General features: G+C 42.3%; 1 protein-coding gene across 1 annotated transcript; it reads left to right on the forward strand.

Annotated features, from left to right (window-relative positions):
- The first annotated feature begins 2,249 nt into the window (after nucleotides 1-2,249).
- Nucleotides 2,250-16,124, forward strand: gabrr3a (gamma-aminobutyric acid type A receptor subunit rho3a). The gene is made up of 9 exons (XM_056284888.1): nucleotides 2,250-2,392; nucleotides 3,318-3,430; nucleotides 7,010-7,077; nucleotides 7,156-7,379; nucleotides 7,609-7,691; nucleotides 9,039-9,176; nucleotides 10,455-10,607; nucleotides 14,999-15,192; nucleotides 15,819-16,124. Exons 1-9 carry the CDS (start codon nucleotides 2,250-2,252, stop codon nucleotides 16,122-16,124), a joined length of 1,422 nt encoding a protein of 473 aa, XP_056140863.1.
- The last annotated feature ends 2,957 nt before the right edge of the window (nucleotides 16,125-19,081 follow it).

Here is a 19,081-nt window from a genome sequence, read left to right on the forward strand (position 1 = left end):
CCACTCTCCATGCAATACTAATGGTGATTTCATAAGTGATACCCCACACGAACACAAGTACAGTATGAGCACCAAAAAGGCATTAAATTATTTTGTACTGAATACCAATGACATTTTGGTATGCAGAAATATTAGTTATGACTTAAGTAAACAAAACAAAAAAATCATACAGAGGAATTGCTTTGGAGTCAAACTGATATAATCTCAATATCGTGTGTCACCCTTAATGCTGGAGCTCTTTATTTCTACCTAGTTTGTCATTTGGGTCATGATGCTGTAAAAGAATCAGGAATCAGGAGCAAATATTGTTTCCCCCAGCCCACAGCAGTGCAACACAAAGACAAAAACACATATCCAGAACCTACAAGAACACATTTAACCAAACTACAAAAAACTGCAAAAACATATATCCAACATGTTAAAAAAAAACTTCTTTTTTTTAATTGTCCAAGAGAGCAAACTCCAGCCAGGATGACTGTCGGAACTGCCGGTCCACATTGGCTGCCCCGCGTCCGTGTCCTGTCAGACCAATGGGTCGATGATTCTAATGTCATTATTAAATCATTAATTTCATTATGAACCTTATCGTCATCATCATCATAAATAACAGAAGAACTGAACAATAAGGAAAATTGATTGAAATCTTGTTTATGCTATTTTCCTCCTTTTGTCTTCAAACGATGAGTTTTATTTTAATATGTGCATAATCTTCTTGGATTGTAGTGGCATACTAATGATCATTTTTACTAATTTTAAATCATATATTTCATGTGCACAGCAGTAGTGAAAGGCAATATGACCACAATTACTGTCATCTATAAAAAAACGTTTTTTTTAACAGTGACTTCAATGATTACACTCACTGGGACAGCCTGATCCCCTTAATGCATTTTTATAAACCTGGGAGTGCAAAGGGAACAGTCTTGATCGCTTTGACATTTTGGTCTAAACTTGAAAATGATCACAAATGTCCCCAAAATGGACACCATTATAGGTAGCAAGGGTGAGAATGCCAAAATAAGGATGTTACAATCACATCTCTTTCTTGAAGTTTTGAGAGAGACTGTTGTGTCATGAAGGAGTTTAGAGTTATTGTAATAATCTTATGAAGATGAAGATAAGGGCATAATTAGGATTCTTCAGGTCATTTAGACATAAACCAGTTACCTAAACCCGAATGTGACCATCGTCCTTGTTGTCATTATCAGCAGCGATAAAAATAAAAATGATTCTAATTGTCTAATTAATTATAATTGTTCTAATTGTGATTGATTCTAATTGTTGATCATTAAATCATTGTTTTCATTATTAACCTTATCATCATCATCATCATCATAAATGACAGAAGAATCGGACAATAAGGAAAAATTGATTGAAAATAGTCAATAGTCCCAAATGCTCTTGTAGATGGGGTGGAGGTTATGGGCATGCACTTTAGTGCACGAATTAATGAGGCCTTCACAGATTAAAAAAAAAAAAGAAAAAGATAAAAACAATAATAATAATGATTGGGAGCCACAGCTATAGGAGAGAGAGCAAATGCTTGATGCAATACATGCACAGAAAATGCGGTCATGAGGACATTTACAGATGTGGCACAAACATGTGTTTGCCTCCGTCTCCTCTCCAATGGCGTCCTCTGTGTCCTCCCGTTGCCACAGTGCAATTTAGGAGGAAATCCTGCTATGTACACTTTGGAAAAGTAGGCTACGGCCTTTTTATTTCTATCTGGTCGGAATGATGATGAAACCGTCGGCTGTATTATCCCCACCCCGCCCTCCCCTGCTCCCAGTTTGTAGGTTACTGAAAGATTTCACCAACCACAGATAAGAAGATTAGAGGGGAATTAACAGCATTCCTTTGTCATTATAGGAATACATTTATATTTGGTTTTACATCAGAGGGAGGGGACAGTATAGAGTAGGGACAACATGTAGTGTCAGGACACGTAAGCGGCGGGGTAGCACAACGACAAGCGAGTAGAGCAGGGAGGATGCTGCCTGTGCATCGGAGCTAAACACTGGACCGATGTACACGATGTTGTAGGAGATGAGAGGGCTGGATAACACAGAAGTCGCTGGGTGTGTGTGTGGTGGGGTAGAATGAGTGCTGCTGGGATATGGACGTGCCGGCAGATGGCAGGGACAGCCGTGGCGTTCCACTGACGTCCTGGAGAATCCCTTGGTGAGAAACTGACGCAGTGGGAGGACCTCTCTGGTTCCTCTCGTGCCCACGGCCTCAACTTCACCATGAACGTGGTCCTGCTGGCCTTAAGGCTGATGTGCTTGGCCTGGCTGTGGCCTGTCACGCATCTCAACAGCAATCACTTCCCAAACAAGAGGAGACACAAGGATGTGTACCATGGAGAGAACACCAAACAAAAGCACGGAGGGTGAGCCAAAGTTGGAAATATGGCAAGAAACCTTCTGTTTTGTTATTGTGGAGTCATTTCTACCAGACTTTGCTCTGGAGCAGCCTTTCAATTTTTGACAGTTAACAGCAGATAGCTTTTGTTGGTCACGTTGTGCTTAATAGCAATAAATATTGTGCTACTTTAGGTTTTTTTTTTTAATTGTTGCATGGTTAGTCTCAAATCTTTTGGGATAATGTCATTATTCTGTCGTGCACAGTGGATTAAGACAGAGGCAAGGTGAAAAGCTCAAGTGGAGAAAGTTTAAATCAGAACAGCTGTATGTGGCTGCCAATAGACAGTAATCCTTAAAGTCAATTAACTCTGGATGGCAGATTTAATGTGTTATGTCAGGGTTTTGAATGTTAGAATAGCAACTCTCACTTTCTTAATTATGACAAAGATTACTGTATTTATTGTGCAGTTTCATTAAATGGGCTGTGTTTAAATGAAACACGTATTCTCCATTTTAAATGAGCTAATGTTGATCTCTGGAAACTGGTGAGAAATATTTGCTTCAATGGCAACGTAGCTGACAAAAGCGGTTCCTCTTGTTGCCCATGATGGCAGACAGTCCCTTGTTCTCACCCAGATGTAGTTGAGTATCCATGTGGGTAGATTACATGCAAAAGAACCCTGGCAACGGGCTTTAAATGCAATTAATCACCACAAACTCTCTTACCAGATGTCTGTACTACTGTGTGTGTGTGTGTGTGTGTGTGTGTGTGTGTGTGTGTGTGTGTGTGTGTGTGTGTGTGTGTGTGTGTGTGTGTGTGTGTGTGTGTGTGTGTGTGTGTGTGTGCAAAAGCAAGGGAGAAAGAAAAGATGAAGTTTCTGTAACCTCACACACATCCACACAGCATTGATTTGATTTGATTTGATTTGATTTGTCTCCTTTGGTTGTCAGACGAGTGGACTTGAGGATAAAAAAGTTGGACAGCACCAAGTCTCTGCTAATTAAATCTGAGCAGCTGCTTCGTATTGAGGACCATGACTTTGCAATGCGGCCAGGCTTTGGAGGTAACGTCAGTAACCTAATCCTAATTGACAGATTGCCACATGAAAAAAAAAGTGTTCAAGTTTCCCTCTGTTATTAAACCATGCATGTTTTGTCTGTCTCATGCTATCTGTCTGTCTGACTCTATCTATCTATCTATCTATCTATCTATCTATCTATCTATCTATCTATCTATCTATCTATCTATCTATCTGTCTATCTGTCTGTCTGTTTATCTATTATTACTTTTGTTCTTCTTCTTCTTTTTGTTATTATTGCTACCATTTTCTTGCCCTGTTATTCAGTAAACTAAATGTAGGCTACAGTGCCACCTTTGGCGTCACCCCATCCAAAAAAACAAAAAACCCTTGCTGACCCAGATTGTCTGCAGTGTTAAACAGACATGACTGCAGCCAGTAATACAGACATTTTTTTTTTAGTACAGTAATCTGGACTTTGTCCCTCATTCTCCTGGAAAAAAAAATCCTAAATGTTAAATGACATTCAAAAAGCTGTTATAATACTTTTGTTTTTCAGTAAACTCATCAGTGCCCCCCCCCCCATCTCTAATGTTATATAGCACAAATGACAGAATTATGTTTACTTAGGCTTTTCAAGTGTTGTCCTGGTTGGGTTTGGCTTGTGGTGAAATTAATCCTCGTAAATTATGAGCAGGACATTGTGGAGCGGGATCGTACCGGGAGAAGAAAATAGTATATTAAAATAGGCCATTAAGTTCACTTGTCGACTCAGGGCCTCATCATCTATCATGGATCGATACCCCATATTTTTGAACAACAATTTCTTTGTTATCGAATATCCTGCCTTTTTCACCTTTTGTACCCATGCTATTTTCTTCCATTAAGAAAAGATTTTAGATTAAGATTATGAATGAATGGCTGATTGTCTGAACATTTTTGCACCATTAAAATATTTCTGTGTTTAACATATTCTTACATTGACCCTATGAGCCAAAAGTATATAGGTACACCAATAGGTAGTCCAGTATCACAATCAACCTCAAGCAGGTTTTGTTTTTGGTTTTTTTTCTGACAGAAAACCTTCTCCGATTAAAGCCAGTGGGCTACTTTGAGGTGGCGTTAATAAAAAAGGGCCACATTTCATGTTTCACTTTTTTTGGGGGGGGGGGGTTGATATACTTTATTGATCCCCCGTAGGAAATTATGTTCTGCATTTAACCCATCCTAGCTGTGTAGCTAGGAGCAGTGGGCAGCTACCCTGCAGCGCCTGGGGGCCAACTCCAGTTTGTCTTGCCATGCCTCAGTCAAGGGCACAGACAGTATTGTGTAGTGTCAGCACAAATGACAGAATTATGTTTACTTAGGCTTTTCAAGTGTTGTCCTGGTTGGGTTTGGCTTGTGGTGAAATTAATCCTCGTAAATTATGAGCAGGACATTGTGGAGCGGGATCGTACCGGGAGAAGAAAATAGTATATTAAAATAGGCCATTAAGTTCACTTGTCGACTCAGGGCCTCATCATCTATCATGGATCGATACCCCATATTTTTGAACAACAATTTCTTTGTTATCGAATATCCTGCCTTTTTCACCTTTTGTACCCATGCTATTTTCTTCCATTAAGAAAAGATTTTAGATTAAGATTATGAATGAATGGCTGATTGTCTGAACATTTTTGCACCATTAAAATATTTCTGTGTTTAACATATTCTTACATTGACCCTATGAGCCAAAAGTATATAGGTACACCAATAGGTAGTCCAGTATCACAATCAACCTCAAGCAGGTTTTGTTTTTGGTTTTTTTTCTGACAGAAAACCTTCTCCGATTAAAGCCAGTGGGCTACTTTGAGGTGGCGTTAATAAAAAAGGGCCACATTTCATGTTTCACTTTTTTTGGGGGGGGGGGTTGATATACTTTATTGATCCCCCGTAGGAAATTATGTTCTGCATTTAACCCATCCTAGCTGTGTAGCTAGGAGCAGTGGGCAGCTACCCTGCAGCGCCTGGGGGCCAACTCCAGTTTGTCTTGCCATGCCTCAGTCAAGGGCACAGACAGGAGTATTAACCCTAACATGCATGTCTTTCTGATGGTGGGAGAAACCGGAGCACCCGGAGAAAACCCACTGCAGACATGGGGAGAACATGCAAACTCCACACAGAGGATGACCTGGGATGACCCCCAAGGTTGGACAACCCCAGGGTTTGAACCCAGGACCTTCTTGCTGTGAGGCGACAGCGCTAACCACTGCGCCACCGTGCTGCAAAACATAAACTAAGAAATCAGCTGCAGCTCTTTTAACCCCCCTTGTCTGAGACAGCCTGAGGTTTATCAGAATCAGAATAAAGTTTTTTGGCCATGTAGGTTTGCACATACGTGAAATTTGACTCGGTTTCGTGGCTCTCTCAGTGTAATTAATATAGAATAACAATATCTTTATTTTTACAGAGAGATAGCATGTTGTGGTGCCTGGTTATTTTTCAAATGGTGTCCTGTTGTGAGCAATCACTCAAATGTTAGTGAATTAGTTTAATTATATATGCTCTAATAATTTGCTTTAGCTGCACGCTTTAATTACTGTGCAATGACGTATCTGTTTGGAGCACACTATTCATAACAGAAGTAATAAAGAGAGTCTATGGGAATGTCTCTTGATTCAATATCATAAAGCCCAGCCAACATAATTTGGCATCCTTGAAATTATTTTTATCATTACGACATTATCTTTAGAACTACTGCTAGCCAGCCAGTGTAATGCACATCCACATTACAGTGATTTTGGATATAAACTTGGAGATAGAAGATCATGACCTACATGGAGGGAGAAGTGGACTTAAAGGGATGAGAACGAGGATGGGAGAGAGGTAAAGGGTGGGATTAGTTATGCTTCTAAGGGTTACGTGTGGACCATTTGGCTGCAGCAATGTTTGACTGATAAAGTCAATAATGATAATGCCATATCTCTGCAAAGGGACAACAATCACAATGCTACAGTAAGCTGACATGCTTTGGCCAGGCTGACCAGTGGGGTCATGGTTTTTGGTTTTCAGACAACGTGATGTGCTCCCAAAACCCTTTGTTGCCCACCCCAAAACATGCCTTAGTCCTTGTCCTCTACTCTGAATACAGCTTTTTGAGATTTACACATGATATGAGCCTTGGGGGCTTTGAGGATAGATGCATCATCCAGAAGGAGATGCAGCACTGTACTGTAGCTTTAACCTGGTGTGTTGTTTTTTTCCCCCTCCTTTTCTCCCCAATTGTACTTGGCCAATTACCCCACTCGTCTGAGCCATCCCGGTCGCTGTTCCACCCCCTCTGCCACCTCATTTCACCTGACAATAAGGAGTTTTGCCAGGGGAACATAGCATGTGGGTGGATCACGCTATTCCCCCCAGTTCCCTCTGCCCCCCAAACAGGCACCCCAACCAACCAGAGGAGGCGCTAGTGCAGTGCCCAGGACACATACCCACATCTGGCTTCCCACCTGCAGACACGGCCAGTTGTGTCTGTAGGGACACCCAACCAAGCCAGAGGTGACACGGGGATTCAAACTGGCGATCCCCATGTTGGTAGACAACAGAATAGTAACCTGACCTATTGTGATGGTTCATTTTTCATAGGGTCAGCTATTCCGGTTGGCATAGATGTCCAGGTGGAGAGTATAGACAGCATATCTGAAGTTAACATGGTATGTATCTCTGGATCTCCTTTAATGTATTTTATTACGCAGTCTCCACTAGGCCTGAGCATCGGGTGTCTTTTTTAGGACTTCACCATGACCTTGTACCTGAGGCACTACTGGCAGGATGATCGCCTGGCCTTCCCCTCCAGCAGCAATAAGAGCCGCACCTTCGATGCCCGTCTGGTGAAGAAGATATGGGTTCCTGATGTATTCTTCGTCCACTCCAAGCGCTCCTTTATCCACGACACTACAATGGAGAATATCATGCTGAGGGTTTATCCTGATGGCAATATCCTCTACAGTGTCAGGTAAGGTTGAAGAATCCTTGTATATGAGAAGTTGCCATCAAAGTGTGCACTGCTAATAATATTGGTAAACAAGTATATTCATTTTGTTCAATGACGGCAAAGGGAGAGTAGTAGAATTACCACTCATGAAATATTTTCTATACTACGCATTGGTAGAAACCCAAAGTCTTACATGAGATGAGATGATTGTTTACTGTGGATATTTCTTTAACGGCGAGCTGTCTTATAGGATCACTGTGACTGCTCTTTGTTCAATGGACTTCAGTAGTTTCCCCCTGGACACACAGAATTGCTCTCTGGAGCTGGAAAGTTGTGAGTATCAACCGACAAATTAAACATCGCTGCCAGTTAATTTAGCCACTGGAGATCTCTGTCAGAACAAATCCGATCAGTTTATGTACTAAGGCATTTTATAACCAGACTGACAAAATGCATGCCAGTGTTATACCCCCATATTTGTTTTTCAAGTGTGAGGGATGGATCAATAACCATGTTGGGGGGGGTGTCCAAGGGGCATCATACCCCCCAAGGAGCGCATTTTTCTAAAACTGATGAAGAATAATTGATTTTTTTTAACTTTTTGTAAATGAGATCGCTTTCACATTTGCATACATTTAATTATATATATATATATATAATGCTGTACCCCTTTCTCTATAGTAAAAAGTATATTTTTAAGACCGTTTATGCTGCTGAAAACTTTTAATCTTTGTTTCAAGGTAACGTGTGTCAACAGAAGCAACACATACGTACATTGAGACCTTTATTTTTGTGGCAAGTCAACATTCGCTAGCCTACTACATAAATTCTGTTGGAGATTTCATCTTTCTTGATTTGATGAAAAGTATGATGCTTATTCATATGACATCAGGACATGTTCACTAGCAAAAGTTGCACCTTATAGAATTTCCTCTAATTTCTCAAATCGGTTCACTTTATCACAAAACAGCAGTCAAAAATGGCAGATGGATATAATTATGAATTGTGTTTCTGCTGTACTGACACCCCTGACCAACATACAGAGGGCATGTATTAATCTATAAATAAACAAACCAAAACATTGCCAAAGAGTAAATAACTGGTAATCCATAATCAGGTCAGCCGCTGTCCATTATACATCCGTGTCTGTCTGAAGCAGGATTTATACGGGATTAATAATCTTTTTCATTTTGTTCTGTTCGCAACAGTAAGCACACTTTAAGTTGGTCATATTTTATCACAGACTTACTGATCTTAGAGTCAGCATGGCACTGTATGCAGAGCAAAGAGATATATCTATTCCCGTCTGGCCTAGATCCTAAACCTAGACCACATTGTCAGAGACAGCCAGCCAGAGATGATGACCTGTGATGTCTGGTATGATGATAACTACATCCTTTATTCGCTCCTTTCTCATGCTAATGCATAAGCGCACATATGTGCACGCACCGCACACGCACATGCACATGCACATGCACGCACACACACACACACACATGGAGTCTGACCTTAGAGGAGAGTGGGTAGTGCTATTTTTTATGCACTCCTCCACCTCTCCTGTGAGAAAGACATCCATGATTCTTTTAAGAGAGGCAACATGTGAAGGTGTCATCCCTGCCCTATCCCACTCCAACCCCAACCCCTACCCCACCTCCCTCACCCTTCTCTCCTCTCTTGAAGATGCGTACAACGTGAACGACCTCATGCTCTACTGGAAGAATGGGAACGATTCATTAAGGACTGATGAGATCGTGCTCTCTCAGTTTTTTATTGAAGAATTCCACCCTTCCTATGGGCTTGCCTTCTACAGTAGTACTGGTATGTCAGTTTTGTCTGCTGTTAGTTTTGATGCGGGGACCCTCTGAGCTGTTCCTCTCTCAGATTGGGAGCAATCAGAGAGCCCCTGATATCAACACAGCACTTGAGCCACACTAAAAAATGATAATGTCACTGGAAAAGGGAAAGTTTGTCATTATTGTACATATATTTTCGCATGCACATTATTTTCCCTCACCTGCTGCTAATCACTGTAAGTATTAAATCCATGACAAATTTCATGTATAACACGTCAAACAACTTCAAAACTGCTGGAGGCGTCCGGGTAGCGTAGCGGTCTATTCTGTCGTCTACCAACACGGGGATCTCCGGTTGAGAGTGTTGGTTTGATCGCATGTTTAATATCGTTCAACAATTGGTATATTGACTTATTGGCAAATGTGAGTTGCTGCTGTCGAGAAAGCTAGCAGAAATAATTTTTGCAACAAATTTATTTTTTAAATGGGCTCAAAGTGATCATGATCATAAAACAATGAAAACAAATGGGCATAATGATGAAACACAATTTTTGTCTTATAGTAAATCTAGAACTTTACAGAAATTGTTTATTTGTCAATTTAAAAGTTGGTAGTATGCAATAACTATGGAGCATAGAAATATTCATGTGTATCAATAACTTCATCACTACTCATTCTCCCATTTGCCATTCCATTCCTCTGGTACTGTCTCCATTTTCATTTCATTATGTCAATCATTTAGCCAGCTAACCCCACCCTCTGCAGCCCAAACTGCAACTCAACCAACATTCTCAGTCTGAGAAAAGGGGAAAAGTGGGAAGAAACCCCCTCATAACACCTGCATCTGACATGTGCTTCCTAATGGAACAGTGTACGCACCATGGGTGTGTAGACTTGCTAGCCCGTTGGCCAACAGGTTGGACCCTTTAGTCGACTGGTTAACATAGTCGTCCATGGTGTGTCAAACTCAGATTCAATCCCACCGCTGCCACCAAATGTAACGGGAATTCAGGGAGCAGGTGGGATCGAACCTAAGTTCCACACACGACAGGCGACTGCCAGTCACCCGTAGTGCATACACTGTTAACTGTTGCACTAAGAATGAGAGGATTTGATAATGCTGTCTTTACTGTTCATAAAGATTAACAGTCTTTGTTTTCCTCCATTCATTCTGTTAATATACCTCCCTGCCCCCACTTCAATTGACTCCTGCTTTACCCCGTCCCATGTCTGCTTTTGCACTCTCTCTCTCTCTCTCTCTCTCTCTCTCTCTCTCTCTCTCTCTCTCTCGCTCTTCTTTCAGGCTGGTACAATCGGCTCTATATAAACTTCATTCTCAGGAGGCACATCTTCTTCTTCATGCTTCAGACATATTTCCCCACCATGCTAATGGTGATGCTATCCTGGGTGTCCTTCTGGATAGACAGGAGGGCCGTGCCTGCACGCGTTTCTTTGGGTAGAGTACTAAGACCATGGTATTCAATATTAAAATGACCAGGACCCAGATATGATGAAAAGCAGAATCAGACCTCCAATAACGTTCATCGGGCATATTTCTATTGTGTAGTTTGTGTATTTTTTTTCTCCATTTAGAACATACCTTGTTAACTGGTGTTGTGGTAGCATTGCGGGTTTGTTGGCTGACTAACTTCTCTGGAAAAAAGGGGTAAAGGAAGGGTAGAGAAGGGTAACAATTTTATTTGGGATTTACCATGTGCAATTTTTTTAAATTGGTCCAGCATAGAGTGAGAACACTTCAGCAGCAGCCGCGAAACTGGCTGCAATGTCCACAGCACAGTTATAAACAGCACAGTTGCATGATGTCCACTAAGTCACTTAGATGAGTGATGAAACATTTCTCCCACTAAACTTTTTGTACAAATTAACTGATTCAACTTTCTGGGGTCACACCTGATGTGTAATGAAACCAACTGGTTTATGAATCCGGCAAACCAGCATATGAATACATATCGTCACCTTCTTAAAATAATGGCCTAAGTCATATTTTCAAGTTTTTCAAAAAACAGAATAAACTGAAAAATTTTGTTTCAGGTTCAGTTTATTCTGGTTTTTTTTTAAACTTGAAAATATGACTTAGGCCATTATTTTAAGAAGGTGACGATATACATACATAGGCATGTCAAACCGGCAAGTGCCGATCGCATATGAAACTGGCAACCGATCGCCAGTTTCCGTCGATGACTACTGCCAGCCAAAGAAGCTGGTTCACCTTCTGTCTGTTGCGCTCCCCCCCTGCCCTTCTCTCTCTCTCTCTCTCTCTCTCTCTCTCTCTCTCTCTCTCTCTCTCTCTCTCTCTCACTCTCTTCCTTCTCATCCTCTCTTCAATTTCTAGGAGCTCTTCATCCGTATATTCTGGCTCAAATAAATATGGGCGGTCATCAAATTCAATTGCCTCAACCACATTGTCGAAATCGGCTAAATATTCAGCCATGACTTTGGAAATAAATTATTGCTAGCAGTTCCTATATGTCTCAGGCTATGCTACCTCAATGAATGGTCAGCTCTGATATGATTCGGTGTGACGCGAGTGTCCGGGTAGTGTAGTGGTCTATTCCATTGCCTACCAACACATAGATTGCTGGTTCGAATCCCTGTGTTACCTCCAGCTTGGTCAGGCATCCCTACAGACACAATTGGCCGTGTCTGCGGGTGGGGAGCTGGATGTGGGTATGTGTCCTGGTCGCTGCACTAGCGCCCCCTCTGATCGGTCAGGGCGCCTGTTCAGGGGGACAGGGAATAGCATGATCCTCCCACACGCTATGTCCACCTGGCGAAACTCCTCAGTCAGGTGAAAAGAAGCGGCTGGCGACTCCACATGTATCGGAGGAGGTATGTGGTAGTCTGCAGCCCTCCCCAGAACAGCAGTTGGGGTGGAGCAGCGACCGGGACGGCTTGGAAAATCGGGTAATTGGTCAAGTACAATTGGGGAGAAAAAGGGGGGGGAAAAGATTCGGTGTGACTTCTTTTGTAAACATGCAAGACCACACCCCCACATGAAAACAGTAGCAGTAGTAAAATATGTTACAATAGAGACTGAAAGAAGCCAAACAAAGAAAAAGGTATGTCTCCGTAGGGATCCTTTCCATATAGTTGTCAGACCCTTATAACAACAATCTGAGCATATCAGTGGCAAAAACAAGCAATTTTAGTGGACGTACTTTGACGGGCACAATTGCCCCAAATGATTATATTGCACCCTGTTTTGCGGCTGCTGGCTGAAGCATTCTCGCTCAACACTGGACCAATTCCAAAAAAAAAAGTGGTTACTATTAGTCATTTGATGGGAAATTATTGCCCAGGTTTAGAAATACTGGAAATACATTTTAATAGCCGAGACTATTGGTTTTATGTTTTGATCTCAAGTATGATTAAGGATGTAAATGGCTGTGGTGAATACATATTTCAAGAAGAAGGAGGAACACAGGGTGACGTGTAAGAGTGGAGGAAAGCGTACACAGGTGGTTTATATCTTATTTAGAAGGCACGATCCGAAAGGGACTGGAGACTGCAAGGTGGTGACAGGGGAGAACATAGCTAGGCAGCATCGGCTGGTGGTCCATAGGATGACTTGGGAGACTGAGAAGAAGAAGAGAGTGAAGGCAGAGCCAATAATTAAATGGTGGAGGTTGAAGAAGGAAGACTGTTGTGTGGAGTTCAGGGAGGAGTTAAGACAGGCACTGGGTGGTAGTGAAGAGTTGCTGGATGGCTGGGCAACCACTGCAGAAATAGTGAGGGAGACAGCTAGGAAGGTACATGGTGTGTCATCTGGACAGAGGAAGGAAGACAAGGAGACATGGTGGTGGAATAAGGAAGTACAGCAAAATATACAGCGGAAGAGGTTGGCAAAGAAGAAATGGGATAGTCAGAGAGATGAAGAAAGTAGACAGGGGTACAAAGAGAGGCCATGTAAAGCGAAGAGAGAGGTGGTAAAGGCAAAGGAAAAGGCATATGGTGAATTGTATGACAGGTTAGACACCAAGAAAGGCGAAAAGGACTTGTACCGATTGGCTAGACAGAGGGACTGAGCTGGGAAAGATGTGCAGAAGGTTCAAGAATCAAGAATGGAGATGGAAATGTGCTGACAAGTGAGGAGAGTGTGTTGAGAAGGTGGAAGGAGTACTTTAAGGGGCTGATGAATGAAGAAAATGAGAGAGAGAGAGAGAGAGAGAGAAGGTTGGATGATGTGGGGATAGTGAATCAGGAAGTGCGGTGGATTAGCAAGTAGGAAGTGAGGGCAACTATGAAGAGGATGAAGAGTGGAAAGGCAGTTGGTCCTGATGACATACCTGTGGAGGCATGGAGATGTCTAGGAGAGATGGCAGTGGAGTTTTTAACTAGTGTTTCACACAATCTCAGAAAGTGACACGGTGCCTGAGGAGTGGAGAAGATACATACTGGTACCGATTTTCAAAAATAAGGGCGATGTGCAGAACTGTAGCAACTACAGAGGTATAAAGTTGATCAGCCACAGCATGGAGATATGGGAAAGAGTAATAGAGGCTAGGTTCAGAGGAGAGGTGATGATTAGCGAGCAGCAGTATGGTTTCATGTCACGAAAGAGCACCACAGATGCAATGTTTGCTTTGAGAATGTTGATTGAGAAGTATAGAGAAGGCCAGAGGAGTTACATTGTGTCTTTATAGATTTAGAGAAAGCATATGACAGGATGCCCAGAGAGGAGGTGTAGTATTGTATGAGGAACTCGGGAGTTGCAGAGAAGTATGTAGGAGTGGTGCATGATATGTATGAGGGAAGTGTGACAATGGGGAGGTGTGCGGTTGGAATGACAGATGGATTCAAGGTAGAGGTGGGATTACATCAAGGATTGGCTCTGAGCCCTTTTTTCTTTGCAATGGTGATGGACAGGTTGATGGATGAGATCAGGCAGGAGTCTCCGTGGACTATGATGTTTGCAGATGACATTGTGATCTGTAGCGAGAGTAGGGTGCAGGTTTAGGAGAGCCTGGAGAGGTGGAGGTATGCACTGGAGAGAAGAGGAATGAAAGTCAGTAGGAGCAAGACGGAATACATAAAATGAGAGGGAGGACAGTGGAATGGTGAGGATGCAAGGAGTAGAGGGGATGAAGGCGTATGAGTTTAAATACTTGGGGTCAACTGTCCAAAGTAATGGGGAGTGCAGAAGAGAGGTGAAGAAGAGAGTGCAAGCAGGGTGGAGTGGGTGCAGAAGAGTGTCAGGAGTGATTTGCGACAGAAGGGTACCAGCAACAGTTAAATGGAAGGTTGACAAGATGGTTGTGAGACCAGCTATGTCATATGGTTTGGAGACAGTGGCACTGATGAAAAGACAGGAGGTGGAGCTGGAGGTGGCAGAGTTGAAGATGCTAAGATATTTATTGGGAATGATGAAAAAAGACAGGATTAGGAACAAGTATTTGAGAGGGGTAGCTCAGGTTGGACGGTTTGGAGACAAAGCAAGAGAGGCAAGATTGAAATGGTTTGGACATGTGCGGAGGAGAGATACTGGGTATATTGGGGGAAGGATGCTGAATATGGAGCTGTCAGGGAACAGCAAAAGAAGAAGTCCAAAGAGGAGGTTTATGGTTGTGGTAACAGAGGACATGCAGGTGGCTAGTGTGACAGAGGAAGATGCAGAGGACAGGAAGAAATGGAAACAAATGATCTGCTGTGGTGACCCCTAACGGGAGCAGCCGAAAGTAGTAGTAGATCTCAAGTATGATTAAATGGTAGCTTGAATCTCTAAATGAGATCTGTATTCAACCAGTGAATGCAATATGTCAGTCAGCACTTGACCAGATTTTTTTCTGTGTAATATCCCTGATGTGTACTGGTTTTCTCTGCATCTAGGTATAACTACGGTTCTGACAATGTCCACCATCATCACCGGTGTCTCAGCCTCTATGCCACAGGTGTCTTATGTTAAAGCTGTGGACATTTATTTGTGGGCCAGCTTCCTCTTCGTCTTTCTGTCTGTCATTGAGTACGCTGCTGTCAACTATTTCACCACAGTGGAAGAGATGAAGAAGCTCAAAAGGGGAAAGGTAGTTCACATTCGCTTACATCTCCCATTACGCCACTGAAATGTTTGCATGTGTCCCCCTTAAAGCAGCATGACACATCCCGACCTGTGAAAAGTCTTATAAAATGTTTGATGGTCAGGCGTCTAGGTAGTGTAGCAGTCTATTTCGTTGCCTACCAACACAGGGATCGCCTGTTCGAATCCCCATGTTACCGCCGGCTTGGTTGGACATCCCTACAGACACAACTGGCCGTGTCTGCGGGTGGGAAGCTGGATGTGGGTATGTGTCCTGGTTGCTGCACTAGCGCCCCCTCTGGTGCCTACTCAGAAGGGGGAAGGGGGAACTGGGGGGGGAATAGCGTGATCCTCCCATGCACTACGTCCTTCTGGCGAAACTCCTCAGTCAGGTGGGAAGAAGCAGCTGGTGACTCCACAAGTATCGAAGGAGGCATGTGGTAGTCTGCAGCCCTCTCAGGATTGGCAAAGAGCATGGAGCAGCGACTGGGACAGCTCAGAACAGTGGGGTAATTGGCCGGGTACAACTGGAGAGAAAAAATCCAGAAGAAAAAAAAATGTTTGATGGTCATTTGGAGTTCGGTGGATTCAAAAACTGAGACCTTGTCCTCTCCCCCCTCCGTCTCTTTCTAGGTCCCTGCCTCCTTCAACGCCAACCAGGCTATGGTCTTTGATGGATGTTTTCATGATAATGACATTGACCTGGCATCTTTCCCAGAGGTCTCCAGCACCCCCAACACAGAGAGGACCATTCACTCTCAGAACTCAACTGTTGACTCTCCACCCATGGAGGGCACCAGGCTACGCCGCGAGCACCCCTTGAAGCAGAACCTCAGCTTCATAATGAGCAACAGCTATATGATTGACTCCTACTCCAGAATCATATTCCCCATGTCTTACCTGCTCTTTAACATCATCTACTGGAGTTTGTATTCATAGGACATACGCGCAGCTCTTTGTTTTGTGAGACACAGTGGAGTAGCCAATATTCTCATGTGTCAACTATCACACAGCATAACAGCAAACTGCAATGGCTCACCAACATGTATATTAGCTCTCGACTCACAGCACTCTGTTGGTCTGTGGAATATGACCTTAATATCTGCACTGCGTCTAGCTCCGTGCATTGTGAAAAGACATTTCTGGTCAAGAGGAGTAAAGCTTTTACTCGGAGAAAGCCTTGGTTCCAATACTTGGAGTGATGTTCTAACCAAATGCATCGCGCTGACTATCATTTTCTATCATTTTGGTTGCCCTATGTATGTCATTGGCTGTTTTCACATTTTATAAAAGCCAAACACAGAGTCTTAAATAAATAAATAAACATCTACATCTATATATATTACAGATAGATTAGACATAAAACAGTTGTTTTAAAACCTAAAAATAAAGATATCTTGTACAAAGTACATGTGTCACCACCTACTATACTGGTCCTCAAAGAGCACTGCACAGAAGCCTTTCATGCACTGGGATTAGTGTTAAGGGTTTTCAAAATCTTTAGGAATACAAACATGGCAAGGCAGCTAGGTATTTGCAAGGACCACACAAAGCAAAATACATTATTATATTTCTGTTGTGTGACAATAACGTATTAATTGCAGTTGTATACCGCTTATTATACAAATTCATCTCCTAAACTCTAAGCCTACATTGTTTGCAATATTTAAACAATGTAAATTCAAGTTTATGTTGCTTAATACATAATTCTGCTCAGAACTTATGCAAAATATTAGTAGCAAAATACATTAGAAAACTTAATGAGAGCAGTTCGGTACTCACTGATGAACCTTTTTGTGTTCAAAAATGCAAACTTTTTAAAGAATTCTATGCGTTTTATTTTTCCTTATGATAGTGAACAAAGTGAGCCAACATGAAAGCCATATTCATCGGCCCTAAAGCTCATGTTGCCTGATTCAGTAAATGCAACAGATCTTGGTATGCATGATTCATAACAAACATTTTTAGTACAAATCAATTCGCAGTAGTTGTTCTGTCCCTGATTTATGTTTCATCTACATACAAGCTGACAATTAGCTAACAAAGAGTATTCAGAGCAAGTCGAACATGGTAATAAAGTTAAGTTCTTTTACTGAGTCCTCGTTTCATTTTATGTAAAACGTAAATGAATACAAAGTTACAATGCTCTGATTACAAAACTGCTCTCAAAATATAGCACAAATCAATTCTCATTGGTTATAAATGCCCTCCATGTACATCTCAGACAAGAAGCTACATTTAGCAAAGCTTAGCATTTTTTACTTTAGCAAATGAAATTATCACAAAGTAGTTCATTTTTAATCTAAACGTATGAACTCCAAACTATTTTAATGCACATTTATACAAAAGACAGAAAGCAACATTTACAATTAAAGGCTCTCAAAGGTGCAAATGCAATAGAAAAGGGGAAAGAAGCTCTCTGTCTGCATGGATAAATTCTTGCACACTACAGTCTGTTCCTGGTTGACTTTTAACCTATGAGTCACATGATCTGAACTGACCACTGAGAAAACACCTTACAGTTATCACTGTTTTTACAACAAAGTGCCTCAAGGGGTGCTAAAGGATATGAATTTGAGACCACAGAATGTTTGCCATTACATTCTCCACCTGGTATTAATACCACTATGCAACTACTTGATAGGTAGATGGGTAAGTCTGCCATCTTCTGCTCAGTTAATTTCCCACAAAGCGTGTTGCATATCACACATTTGTGAAGGATGCTGTACACTTCCTAACACCTACAATCCAATACCCTGCAGCTCAAACAGCGGCTTCAGTGAACACATGACCCTGATGCTTACCTCGACTGTGGTAGTGTTCTACAAGCAGTTTTGTGGCATGGCTGCAGCCTGGGACAATCACAGGAAACTTCTCTTTGAAGTCCAGAGGAACATACTTAAACCAGTCTCCTATCCTGAGAACGCCTCTGTCATCCAAATAAGGGTTCCATTTAATTCTCAGAGCACTGTTCCTTGGAATGTCTTTTCCATTGGCAATGCAGGCAAGTTCTTCCTTTTAAGCTTTTCTCTGCACACTCTTGATTATGACTGTGAGGCCTTGTGCAGTGGTACCACAACTGGCAGGTTCTGTCCTGACAATATGTCATCTTATAAGACTGGACAATGTGTATGAGAGAAGTTGCAGCACTCAACAGTAAAATCGCCTGAAGCATTGAGAGTCTAGATAGGAGCGCTCAGTAGATAGAGTGGTGATGAGAGAATGAACTTCCACATCTGAGTCTGGATCAATGGGATAGAATCTCTCCTCTTCCAGAGAAGGTTATTTTTCAGTTTATGACAGGAAACCAGGTCCTGTGGGCCAGCCGTTAGTGCTCAACAGAGCTGCTGCTATGGAGTGAGTGGTGTGATCAGCAGGGTTACGCCTTGTAGAGACATAATGCCACTGTGCTGGGCTTGAGAACTTCCTGATACACTGCACTCTGTTACTCATGTACATGTAGAAACGTCTTGTCTGGTTATAGACATATCCCAGAACAACTCTGCTATCAGTGTAGAAGTTCACGGAAACTGGGGTGGAGTCCAGTTCACTTGTGACCATCTCTGCTATCTGTGCAGCTAGAACAGCAGCTCCCAGTTCCAGTCTGGGAATGGTATAAACAGCTTGTGGAGCTAGCTTCATCTTACCAAGGAAAAAAATCCAGTGTGACATACTCCTTCTCTGTTGCTGACAATGACATACGCTGCTGCAATCACTTTGACAGAAGCATCTGAGAAAATGTGAAACTTCGTTCTCAGCGCTGTAGAGGGTGGTGTCAGCATATGGTCTGGGAATCTCCAGTTGCTTGAGATCATGCTGTGATTTCCCTCTAGGTATTCATTCCACTATTTTTCCTTATCTTCAGCAAGGGGGAATCCCAGTCAAGAGCCTCACTT

The sequence above is a fragment of the Lampris incognitus genome, chromosome 8, assembly GCF_029633865.1.
Source record: "Lampris incognitus isolate fLamInc1 chromosome 8, fLamInc1.hap2, whole genome shotgun sequence".
Taxonomy (NCBI): domain Eukaryota; kingdom Metazoa; phylum Chordata; class Actinopteri; order Lampriformes; family Lampridae; genus Lampris; species Lampris incognitus.